This window comes from Odocoileus virginianus, chromosome 17, assembly GCF_023699985.2.
Source record: "Odocoileus virginianus isolate 20LAN1187 ecotype Illinois chromosome 17, Ovbor_1.2, whole genome shotgun sequence".
NCBI lineage: Eukaryota > Metazoa > Chordata > Mammalia > Artiodactyla > Cervidae > Odocoileus > Odocoileus virginianus.
This window is the reverse complement of record NC_069690.1, coordinates 4,664,636-4,676,974: the sequence shown is the minus strand read 5'-3', so window position 1 is coordinate 4,676,974 and position 12,339 is coordinate 4,664,636. Positions and strand designations below refer to the sequence as shown.

The window sequence follows — 12,339 nt, the reverse complement described above, 5'->3', positions numbered from 1 at the left end:
CTTTCCTTGGTGGTGGGTGGTGTTGCCCTTAGCATCCCTCCCTCCCAGGGCACTGCATAGGCTCTGACACAGCTCTGTGTCAGGACACTGACAGGTGGCTAAGGCTTGGCTGGGGTGAAGGAGTTCCCCACTGCGTCTAGACTCCTTTACCGACATTTTTCAAAGGTCTCTGAATTAAGAGCCCTGGTTTACAGTGAAGGCTAGTTTGCCTTTCTTTGATGGAGCACTTCTTTAGGGGATCTTCTAGGAGACAGGCATGGTTGACAGCAGGATGCAGCTCACCACCATCATATCATCCTATTAAGAGCTGAGCAATGCCCACTTTCCACACTGTTAGGAAGATTACTTGATATAATGCATTAAAAAAAACACCTAACAGATGCCGAGTTGCTGAGCATCATCCCCCATCCCTACACTTTTTCCCATATGCATCACAAAGTGAACGTAAGAAAGAAAAGTGAAGTGAAACTTGCTCAGTCGTGTCCAACTCTTTGTGACCCCATGGACATTCTCCAGGCCAGAATACCAGAGTGGGTAGACTTTCCTTTCCCTTCTCCAGGGGATCTTTCCGACCCAGGAATCAAACCTGAGTCTCCTGCATTGCAGACGGATTCTTTCCCAATTGACATAAGAAAGAAATCCTATGCACATTTGAATGTGGTTTTTCATTTTCTTGCCATCCCTACACAATACTGATTCAAGTCATTCAGGAAATAAACATATTAATACAGCATATTGAAGAAAAATGTTCCTTCTGGAAGAATTACGATTTGGGAAGTGACCCTGAATGTAATCTGTACATGGAATTCCTGAGTTCTTTGCTCCAAAAGTCCCTTTCTCCTTCATATGTTACAAGCTACATCTTTGCTTTGTTAACTACTTTTTGTTAGAGACCAAAAGAAAAATAAATCAAGAAAATACTTTGCCAGGTTTACCCCTAGCTTTTCCTTAAATGTTTTTAAAATATGAAGCTTTTGAATTTTTAAATGTTTTAAATGTCATACAATTTTTCCTGTTCTTTTTTCCACCATGATGTTTTCTCCATATTGTAAATTAATGACGACTATCTTACTAGGCATCTATTGTGTTCAAAATTTTATAGTAGGTGCTTAACATTTAACAACTCTACAAAGCAGGCAAAATCCCCCTTATTTTTTGATGAGAAAACTGAGATGAAGAGAGATGTGGGAATCTGTGTAAAATCACAAAACTTAAAAATTCAAAATGTGGATATTGCTTAGAAAAATACTTCTACATTTGAAAGAGCAGCAAGGACACATCTCTCTTTTCCTCCCCACGTGCATATCAAGGATCATTTGCTTAAGAAAAGCCGTGTAAGAAGGTCTCTTGAGATCTGCAGACTCTGCTGGGAGCCGCTTTGTGTTCTCCTAACTCCAACTCTGACATGAGAAGAGCTACCGAGAACACAGTGGAAGTACAGCTAGAAAACGCATTTCTGTCAAGACGTTAAAAGAAAGGTCTCTCTCAGTGACAGTCTAGTACAGCAGAAAGAATCCTGGTGGCAGAAGACTTGGATTCTCTCCTGGTTTGGTGATGTAGTTAGCTGTGGAGTTTTGGGCAACTTCTCTAGTTACTTATTTTCTTCTTCTCTAAATGAAGGATGTTCTGAGAGTCCACTGAGATGGGATCTGTTCTTACACTGTCTCATTTATCTATTCAGTTATATATTGAATGTTTTTCTTCCCTACTAAGTAAATTCCCTAATATCAGAGAAACAGCCTATATACTTCACTACAGTATGGAATATTGCCTACCACACAGCAAATGCTCAAAGAATCTTTGTAGAATGAATGAACTGTGTATACTGTAAAGCATGAAAAATGTGGATTACTATTAGTATTATTGATAATAAATTTTAAGACACAAAACAGATTTTTTCAATAGATATTAACTTTGCATAAATATTAATACTTTTAGCCAGAAATGAATTCAGGCAGCCAACATTTGGGTTTAAGTGACAGTCTTGTTCCAATTTTTTGATGTTTCCCTTGAATTGATTATGAGGTTTTCTCCTCCCTAAATGATATTAACATTTAAATCACATGAGATGAAAATGGTGAAGTTTCATTTCTTGTTACTAATTTTTGTAACCTCCAAGAGGGTTTCTTGGTTTTACTGATTATTCTGCAACTTCCAGGTTCTCTCCAGATGTGAAGAAAACTGCTTACTTGGTTGGGATGCTTGTACTTACTTGATGAAGTACTTGATTCCATCTGCTGTGTAAGCTTCCTCCCACCCGTAAGGTAGACCTACAGTGAAAGGAAATCAAAAATACATTTAATAAGATGATAAAGATAACTTATTTCCTGGGCACAAAATTCCCACAGCTTTACAATTATTTGAGTATGTTTCTTGTATAAAATAATTGTCTAGAAAGGAGGAATTAAAACAATTCAGATGAGCTTTCATATTCAGCATCTTAGAACACAATAAACAAGTCTTCAGTTAACAATCTGCTTTAGTTGATTAAATGGATTATGACTTCTCATTTACATGTGGTGAGCATTTTTGTCAGCAGGATTCACGCAAAAACTTGTGGTACAGCGGATGGTTTTTGCCTGGAGGCAGAAGGATGGACAAGATGGCCTCTGCTTATCTATTTGGGCTCAAAGTTTCTTTAATTGGCTCCCTTTGCATTCATTCTTCCACTCAGTTCTACAGGGAATTGCTATATGAGTGCCAGATCAGCAGGGGTTTGCAAGTAGCTCTTGCACAAGACAAAATACCTTATGAACTCTGAAAGCTTAGCAAAGTGATTTACCTTGGATTGTGGTATTTTATTTCATTAATTAAGAATTTTGTGCACTAAACATAAATGGCCAAATAATTTGCTAAACTTAGCTTCCATTATTTGACCGTATTTCTGTAAATGAGTACATTTTTATCCTCATCATGCCAACAGAACAGGTTCAGGTTGAGGCAGCCCATTCTCTTATATTCCAGTTATGGATAGTATGGCCTTCCCCGGAGCCACACTAGAGGTAAAGAATCTGTCTGCCAATATAAAAGGTGCAAGAGACATTTGATCTCTTTCTGGGTCGGGAAGATCCCCAGGAGAAGGAAATGGCAACCCGCTCCAGTATTCTTGCATGGAAAATTCTACGGACACAGGAGCCTGTGGGCTACAGTGGGCTACAGTCCATGGGGTTGCAAAGAGTTTACTGCTCATAGATGGGTGGTACTCCTTTAGAACACAGGGTTTCCATCCTTGGCTCCACCTCTGAGTACTATTAAGGATTGTAATTGACCTTTTGGATCAGTCTTTGGTACTGACTTATCAAGTCTCCTTTGAAGGGTATATGCTATATTAACACACCAAAGAACAGACTCATGGCACAGGTAGCTTACTTCTTTAGAAAGTAATTAAGCTATAACAACAAACCATTGACTTCACTTTCAAACTCTCAGCAAGCAGCAGAGCAAAAATCAGGAAGAGCAACTATGAATGAAATAAAACCTTACTCGATCACCATTTACTTTGCATTCTTTGAGAACAGCTCTAAGTATGTTGTTTTTATAATTAAGAAAAACAGAACAAGCTTTATTTTATATTTACCTCCAATCTTTTAACACAAGTTATATAAAATAAGACCTTGGCCCAAAATTCTATAATTATTTTCTCTGCAGATTAGCACAGGCCACCTAGGAGTTTCTTTTACTTATTAATAAATAAATGTTTCTATTTTAAGCAGAAAATAAGCATTTCTGGGGACTCATCATAAGCAAATGACTGGTTTCTTAAAAGCCGCTGAAGTGACACTGTATACATCTCTGCTAGTATTCATGGCCAGCACTCATTTAGTCAGACAGGCCGTGATCAACCGTTGCTGCTGTTCCAGTTCATATAGATTTATCTTCTCTACGCTTTCTGCATCTTTGTTACGGATCACTTCATTCTTCACTGACAAGTCTCTCACTTGAAGGGAAGAATCTGATGACTATACACAAAAACCATGCTTCTATGACAAAAATGTTCAGAAATGCCAGGAATGCTAATCAATAAGGCAAAGACATGCTAAAAGTAGAAAGTCATTCTAATGTGACTAAGATTTTTCTTTAAATGACTTGTCTGTCAAGTGCAGTTACAGTCATATTTCTAATCTTAATTCACAGGCCTTTTTTTTTTTTCAACAAGGAGAAAAAATATGCATACTTTAAAGACAGTATCTTTTAATCCATAGGATCCTTTGAAACTTGAGATTGACTTTGGGATACCACATTCCCATGCCATATAAACAGAGTATCTACCTGATTCTTTTCTTACAATTATTACAAGGACTATAACTTCACAACAGATTTATTAAAGGTACCAATTCATACCTATATAAGTCAAAATGATTATTCAATGACTGTAGCCCTCAAGATATTTTTGTGAATGAAATAATATTTTAGAATAAATTATCTGTTCTGAAAAAACAGCATTTCTTTTTAGAAGACAGGGTGGTTTCTTCTTTTTCATGCACGTAATACAGTCTGAAAAAACAGACTTGGGGATTAAAGTGATAGTGGCTATCTTTCAGTGAGAGTTCATTGATGGAAAACACAATCACTGTCCATTTATAAATTAAAAACCACAATATACTGATAAACCAAATATCCTACTTTATAGAGAAAGGATATTTGATTTCTACAAGCTTGTATAACTATGATGGATTCAATTTTCCCATAGTAAAAGTTTTCATCACTTCATAGTGAGTGATTTGGGTATAAATAAAACATATTATCTAAATACTTTTTGATAATTGTTATACTAGAAATAGACCCAAGGCATTAACATTTTTCTACATTCCCCACATCTTTATACTTGCAAATATATAATGCTCTTATTTTCCTTTTCTTTTCATATTTGCTTTAGAACTGTTATGACAACTATTGTTTCTGACTGCAAGTATTTGTTTATGAACCCTCACATAACATTCTTTCCATCACAGATCATTTGTTCCAGCGTACTCTTCATGAGTACTTTGCCAAAGTAGGAGTCTCCTGCAAATTCAACTTAGAATACTGGCTGTCACCTAACACTCCATGTATCCAAAACCAAACTCCTCACAGGCCCATACAAAATAGCTCCCTTCCATTTCCCCAGTCTACTTATGTATTAAAGTTCTCTTTGTCATATTTGGCCCATTCATTAAATATTTATTGATCATTTTTTGTAATTGATTATTTTTATGTGTTCAGCATTTTACTTGGTGTTTGATAGATAATGAATAACAAATAAACTTGGACCTTGGTCTTATGGAACATTAAAAAAGTAATCATAAATAAAGACATCATCAAAAATAGGAATAAGTACGAGGAAAGAAAAGTACTGGATACTCTGAAACAGTAATTCATAGCACAGACAAAAGTTTAACTCCTTAACATATAAATAACTTCCATAAATTAGTAAAAGAAAGGAAATGACAAATAGGAGTCTGTAGAACATTCAGGACACAAAAGTACTTAAAATATGAAAATAAGCTTAATTTCACTCTTCACAAGAAAAATACAAATTAAACTATCATGAGAGGCCATATTCATCATGTTCGTGAAGGGTAAAAAGTAGTTTAATAAGACATTGTGTTGAGGGTATGAAGAGGCAATATTCTCATACTGACGGGAGTATAGATATGATAACACATGTATGGGAGAACCGTGTCAAGGTCTACCTAAACTTTTAAATGCCAATAACAATAGTTCACAATGATGGAGTGGCCGTGTGTTGGACACTTGTTACACATGTACTGACTTTCTCATATCTCACAATTTTAATGGTACTGTTATTACCCTCATTTTACAAATGAGGAAACAGGCATGGACAGCTTCCATCACCTGCCCAAGTTACATCGGCAGACAGTAGGGCCCAAACCCTTAACCACTTAGGCTGAAAAGTGTTAGCTGCTCAGTCGTGTCTGACTCTTTGTGACCCCACAGACTGCAACCCATCAGATTCTTCTGTCCATGGGATTCTCCAGGCAATAATACAGGAGTGGGCTGTCACTGTAAATAGTGAATTCACATAGTGAATCTAGGGGATCTTCCTGACCCAGGAATTGGAGAAGGAAATGGCAACCCACTCCTGTACTCTTGCCTGGAAAATGCCATGGACGGAGGAGCCTGGTAGGCTATAGTCCATGGGGTTGCAAAGAGTCAGACACGACTGAGCGACTTCACTTCACTTCTCCCGCATTTTAGGCAGATTCTTTACCATCTGAGCCACCAGGGAAAGCCTGGAACTGGTTCCATGTGATCCAGCAGTTCTTTAAGAATTTATCTTACAGATAACCTTTATGTACAAGATAATTAATTATAAAAATAAAAGACTGAAAATCTAAATAACCACCCTTGGGGACTGATTAAAGACAATATGTTAGATACGGGGATACTGTCCAGCTGTGAGGAAGACTGCCTGGAGTTGCTGGAGTCACACGGGTACAGATGTGGGCAAGAACGCTCTAGGCTGCGGAGTGACAGCAAGTGCAAAGGCTCTGGGAGGGGGACGAGCTCGGCCTGCGGGACCGAGAGAGCACTGTTACTGGAGGGTGGTGAGCGAGGGCGAAGAGGAGCCATGGGAGACTGTGTGGGGAGACAGGCAGATAGGACCTTGCAGGGTTTGCAGGCCATGGTAAAACTGTTTGCAAGTTTCTTAAAAGGGAAGCAGGAGATCTGCTGCTGCTTAAGATGAGGAAAGCTGCAAGACACTGTTGTTCTGACCCTACATGGGGAAAGCTGCACAGCTCAGAGACTGGTTCCTCACTGAGTGACCCTCAGCTGACCTGAATTCCAAAGGGTGATAAGTCCCTGTGAGAGAAGATGGGCCATGTGAACTCGTTCTCTCTTGGCAGAGCACAGGAAAAAGTGCTGCCATTACAGGAGGCAAGAAGAAGACAGCTAAAACTGGAATCAACCTGTAAAGCCTGCCTATGGGCTAGCAAGGTAGTTTGGTGTCCCCAGAGCCCTAGATACAAGAGAGCCTGCTTTCTCTCATGAGAAGGACTGAGGGTGGGCAGGAGACTGGACAGAGTCCCTGGGTGGTGCGGTGTACACAGGACCCGCGCAGGTTCCAGGGTGCAGCAGGCGTATCATCCACGCCCTGGATCCTTCTCTGACATGAAGTAATAGCTGCGGCAGCTGGAGAAGCAAGGGCCACTCCAACTCCCACACCGTGGACAGGACTTTGTGTGACACAAGGCTGCTCATCTGTTCCTGGGGCCGGGGCAAGGAACCGTCAGAGCCCCAGTCCCTCCCAGACTGCAGGAAACTGCCTTTGTCCTGGGGGTGGGGTGGGTAGAAAACCTGATGTCTTCACCCTGCACTGACACTATGTCACCGGAGAGGTGAGGGCAGGAGGCCTTCCACATCTAGAGTCCCACTCTGATGCGAATGAAGCACAGTCTGACCTACAAGCAGGGGGCAGGAAACCCACCTGAGCACTTAGGAGCTCGCTAAGCAGGGACAGGAAGGTGGAGAAAGTCCTATCCCTGAGACTCGGGCATAGGGCCTGCCTAACACCCAGAGACTGCAGTAGGAAAGCCAAGAGCCCCTCCTACAGCCCCCATTCCCCACACCCACCACTCACCTGGCACCGAGCTGCCTGCTCTGGGGGAAGGCGAGAGAGCAGACAGGAAACATGCGCTGAGTCGGTAGCAGGTATACTGAGGGTCCCCACCCCCAGCACCCCAGACCTCACCGAAGCACACGGCGACAGCAGTCAAGCACTGGAGGAATGTGAAGCCTGTGGCAAACTTAGCACAAGCCTAGAAACAAAATGCAAAACCAGCCTGCCTACAAATGAGGGTGAATAGCCCTCCCCCCCATAAAGGCCTGACAGAGAAGATACAGGCCTGATCTGAGTTTAAATAACACTTGCCTCAGTCCCTATAGTTTTGTACCTTCAGTGAATGACAATCAGAATTATGAGACACAGAAAAGCAAGAGGAAATAAAAAAGATCCATTGCCAAAAGATAAAACCGCCAACAGAACCAGATCCAGAGACAATACTGAGCTTTAAGATAACTACACACTAAAAGATCTAGTGGAATAGAGTGAATTATGGTTGTGTGACTGCAGGGTTGCTCATTACATGGGTATATTCTGCAGAAGGTAGAGACTGAGCTTGTTGAGGCCCAGAGTCTTGTTAAATGACAGGATGGAAGGAGAGAGCGCCACGTGAGCTGAGGGAATGTGTGAGAATGATTGGAATAATGGGCACCAGGCTTTAAGCTGAACAAGAAGATGAGAATAACAGTGGAAGTTGAAGGACAGAGAAAGTAGATCTTACTGAAGACAGTAAACCATGTTTTGAGCTGGAAAGCTGGGAGGTTTGAGTGGGAGAGTTAGGAGTCTGAACCACTGTCTGTTGGTGCCAAGGACTGTGGTGGGAGTGGAAGACCACAGTAATCTGGGGAAAAATGGGCATTGGACAAAATGAGCTGGAAAGTAAAGGTGGTGAACTCACACAGATGACGGCAGGAGCTGGGATGGGGAAAAATGATGGAGAATGAGAATTCTAAAAATACAACAAAGACAATAGCATCAGTCTCAGAGAGCTCAATAACCAAATCTATCTGAAAAAACATTTGCTAGTGTAATTGTTATAAAAACTCAAACACATTTGACTTTTAGCATCTGATATCTTGAGAAAAGTCTTCCCAGATGGCACTAGTGGTAAAGAACTTGCCTGCCAATGAAGGAGACGTGAGACCGGGTTCAACCCCTAGGTCAGGAAGATCTGGAGGAGGGCATGGCAACCCACTGCAGTGTTCTTGCCTGGAGAATCCCATGGCAGGCTACAGTCCATAGGGTTGCAAAGAGTTGGACATGACTGAAGTGACTTAGCACACATGCATGCATCTTGAGAAAAAGAGAAAGGAGAGGGAAAAAGCTCGGGGAAAGGTGGCTATGAGAAAAAAGAGAATCTCTAACTCACAATTAAGGAAGCTTCACTAAAGAATGTAACATTCATCACATAGTGACCTTTTTTTTGCAGTCACAAACCTGAATCTATATGTAATATCCCTCAACTATAAACTGAAAAACCATGGGAAAGTAGTAATCTTGTGGAGTCTGTATGGCAGTGAGAGGAGCAGTCATCTTGCCTAGCTGACAGGGTTATCATGAGGCTCTTATCAAGAATATATAACTATGCAATGATATACTAAAGGAGACCGCTATTACTCAGAGTAAGAAAAACACTAGCTCCATCTTCATCTTTTATGGTTGTAGAGACAGAGTATTCTGGACGTTTAATACAGGAAAGGTGTTTATCTACAGGGGAAATCTCTACTAATATGCTGGGATTTTTTTTTTTTTTACAATCCTCTCTTAATACAGGAAATCATATCATCTCTATTTCACTCATGCTAACATTTAGTAAAAGAATAACAGAAACCAGTGGGACAATCTGACACTCTCTGAGTGGTGTGATGATAAATGTATAACTACCAGATTTTGGGGGCAGAAGGAGCCCTAATTTACAGTATTTACTGATTTCTGTGGTGTAAATACTCCTACCAATGACTGATTCCAAGCTACTTATGTGATGTCACTGAACTATAGAGCTGGGAAGAAATGAGCAGTGGTACTCTATGATGTAGATTTCCCAGAAATAAGAGACATAAATAACCTCAACGACAAAGATAAGAAAAATAATTAGGAAGTGGTAAGTTTTGAGTATTTATTCTTCTTTTTAAAAAATATTTAAATTGAAAATTTAATGTAATTTTTAATTGTTAACAATGGTTATGTTTCACAATTAGCTCACAAAATTCTTACAAGCTGGTACTAGCCAGCTCTAGTTTAACCACTGTGGAACCCATCTCTTATCTCCCTGGTCCTAATAGAAAATTCCAAAATTCAAATAGAATAGATGGAAAATACTGTTTTGTCCAAAAGATGATTACATGAGACCGATCAGCCTCTAATAATGTGGAGAATCACTATCCTAACAATAAACTATGTATTTATCAAATGTTTTATAGATTTATAAAAATATTTTATAAATATTAACTCAGTTTACTCTTAACAACCATTTGAGATAGGTGCTATTATTAACCTCATCTTACTGAGAAGAAACTGAAGGAATAAAGAGGTTTAAGAACTTGCCCCTTGTCATTCTGTTAATAATGGTACAGTCATAATTTGAACCCAAGCAAAGTGGTGCTAGCCTACGCTTTTAACTATTGTCATACTGCTTCCATTTCCTTAACTTTTGTTAGCATTGCTAACAATCAATATTTTTAAATGGTCCAAAAGTATTTTGATTAATTTTTTGAAGAACTAAAAAAAAAAACCCCAAAACAAAAACACAACTCTTCAACATCTCAAATTCTGCATTACCTAGAAAAATGCTCTTTTGAAAGAAACTGAAATAATCTTTAGGCTTAAACACAAAGCAGTCTATTTCAGAGAAATTCTAATGTGAGATTTATGACTGTACAAGTTAATTTGTAGGTATGACCTGCAGTGCCAATTTTAAAAGAAGTACTAGCTAATTTTCCTATGAAAAAGGAATCCATTATACTGAGAGATGGTTATAACCTACAAATAACCAAATAATATAGTATTTTAAGTATAAAAACTTTCTAAGGAAATAATTTATTAAAAAACTATATAGATTTCCTGAATTGTGCTTTAAACACTCCTTAACATTAGACTGGCATACACTCTATATTCACAGACAATTTTGGATCTGTGACCTGATTTTTTACACATGGTTACATACATCGTCAGAAAGCGAAGAGGAACTAAAGAGCCAAAGCTATGGTTTTTCCAGTAGTTATGTACAAATGTGAGAGCTGAACCATAAAGAAGGTTGAGCACCAAAGAACTGATGCTTTTGAAATGTGATGCTGGAGAAGACTCTTGAGAGTCCCCTGGACAGCAAGCAGATCAAACCCATCAATCCTTTGGCAACCTGGTGTGAAGAGCCGACTCATTGGAAAAGACCCTGATTCTGGGAAAAACTGAGGGCAGGAGGAGAAATGTGGGTGACAGAGGAGGAGATGGTTGGATTGCACCATCAACTCAATGGACATGAGCTTGAGAGCAAACTCCAGGAGACGGTGAAGGACAGGGAAGCCTGGCGTTGCTGCAGTTCATGGTCACAAAAAGTTGGACATGACTTAGCGACTGAATAACAACAACACACATTATCATCTAAACAAACAAAAAAGCAAATGACTATATAATATAGGAAGATTTTATGTTTTTATATTTGTATGTCTCAAATTTAGGAGTTTAAATGTTAACATAATTAGACTTTTTTCCAATTACAGGTAACTCATTGAGCACGTTAAAAGCTGTAATATATTAAAGGAACAAAATGGTAAAAAATATTCCTAGAGGTTATCTGGTGGTTCATAGTCCTCTTTATCTTGTCACTCTTTTTGGGCAACTACTACCCTAATACCCACTTAGGAAGATGGAGAAAGCTAATGTTTATTTTCTACATTTCTTTTCCCAACAGATGCAAAAGGCAATTATTTTTACAGTTAAAACCATGGGGTGATTTCCCTGAACTCTGATATGCAGACATTCGAGAAGCCAGCTGAAATGTTCTTTCCTATGTGGCTAGCTTTCATCCCATGACCCAGACTAAAGGCGAGAATGCAGGATTTCACTGGGTATTGTCTCTGGGCATTCAGACAATGCTGGGGGAATGATCTGGTTTAGGTTTGTTTGGCTTAAAATCAATAACATAGAGTAGACTTCATTTTGTGCACTAATAGAACTTGGCATAAAACATACTGAAACTTTCTTCACTAGAGATCTCTCTCTGCTGCATAATCAAGCCTAAATGTGTGTGTGTGTTCCTAATTACTTTTAAGTGTACAAAGATAAACAGGATTTCCTTAAAGCAATGCTACTGTTACAACAATAAAGATATTAAGAGGTCAGTGGCTGCTGAACAATGAATTAATCCACATATTAGAAGGGAAAATGAACTGCATCTTCTCCTTTCTTCTCCATTCAGCAAGACTGAATTCAGTAACTTAGAGTGGTAAAGCTGCTGTCAAGTAAGCTTGATTTCCTCTGGTTAATGACAACATATTATCAGCAATATGTTAGGTACTCTGAACTGGACACTATTATTTGTCTGCAACTAATAGTCAACTGAGAATAGTACGTAGACGAATTTGATTTAGGAAAATAGAAACAGAAAAAGGGAGAGGGAGAGAAAACATAAAAGGGTACTCTTTAAATTTAGGCATAGTAAACTTGGGCAGAAAAAGTGAGCTTTGAGACGGTGGACTGAAATTTCTAGATTTTGTCTCTCAATCTGATTTGGAATCTCATCAAACTTTCCCTGGTCAAAATCTCCCTCATGCTTGTCC

At 39.2% G+C, this 12,339-nt stretch overlaps 1 protein-coding gene across 9 annotated transcripts in view; it reads right to left on the bottom strand.

Annotated features, from left to right (window-relative positions):
• Nucleotides 1–12,339, bottom strand: part of STXBP4 (syntaxin binding protein 4) — a 217,841-nt gene that overhangs the window by 24,106 nt on the left and 181,396 nt on the right. For all 9 annotated transcript variants that reach the window (XM_070478469.1, XM_070478471.1, XM_070478468.1 and 6 more), the window contains one exon: nt 2,213–2,270. In XM_070478469.1, the coding sequence (XP_070334570.1) occupies nt 2,213–2,270 (58 nt within the window). The remainder of the gene's footprint in view (nt 1–2,212; nt 2,271–12,339) is intronic.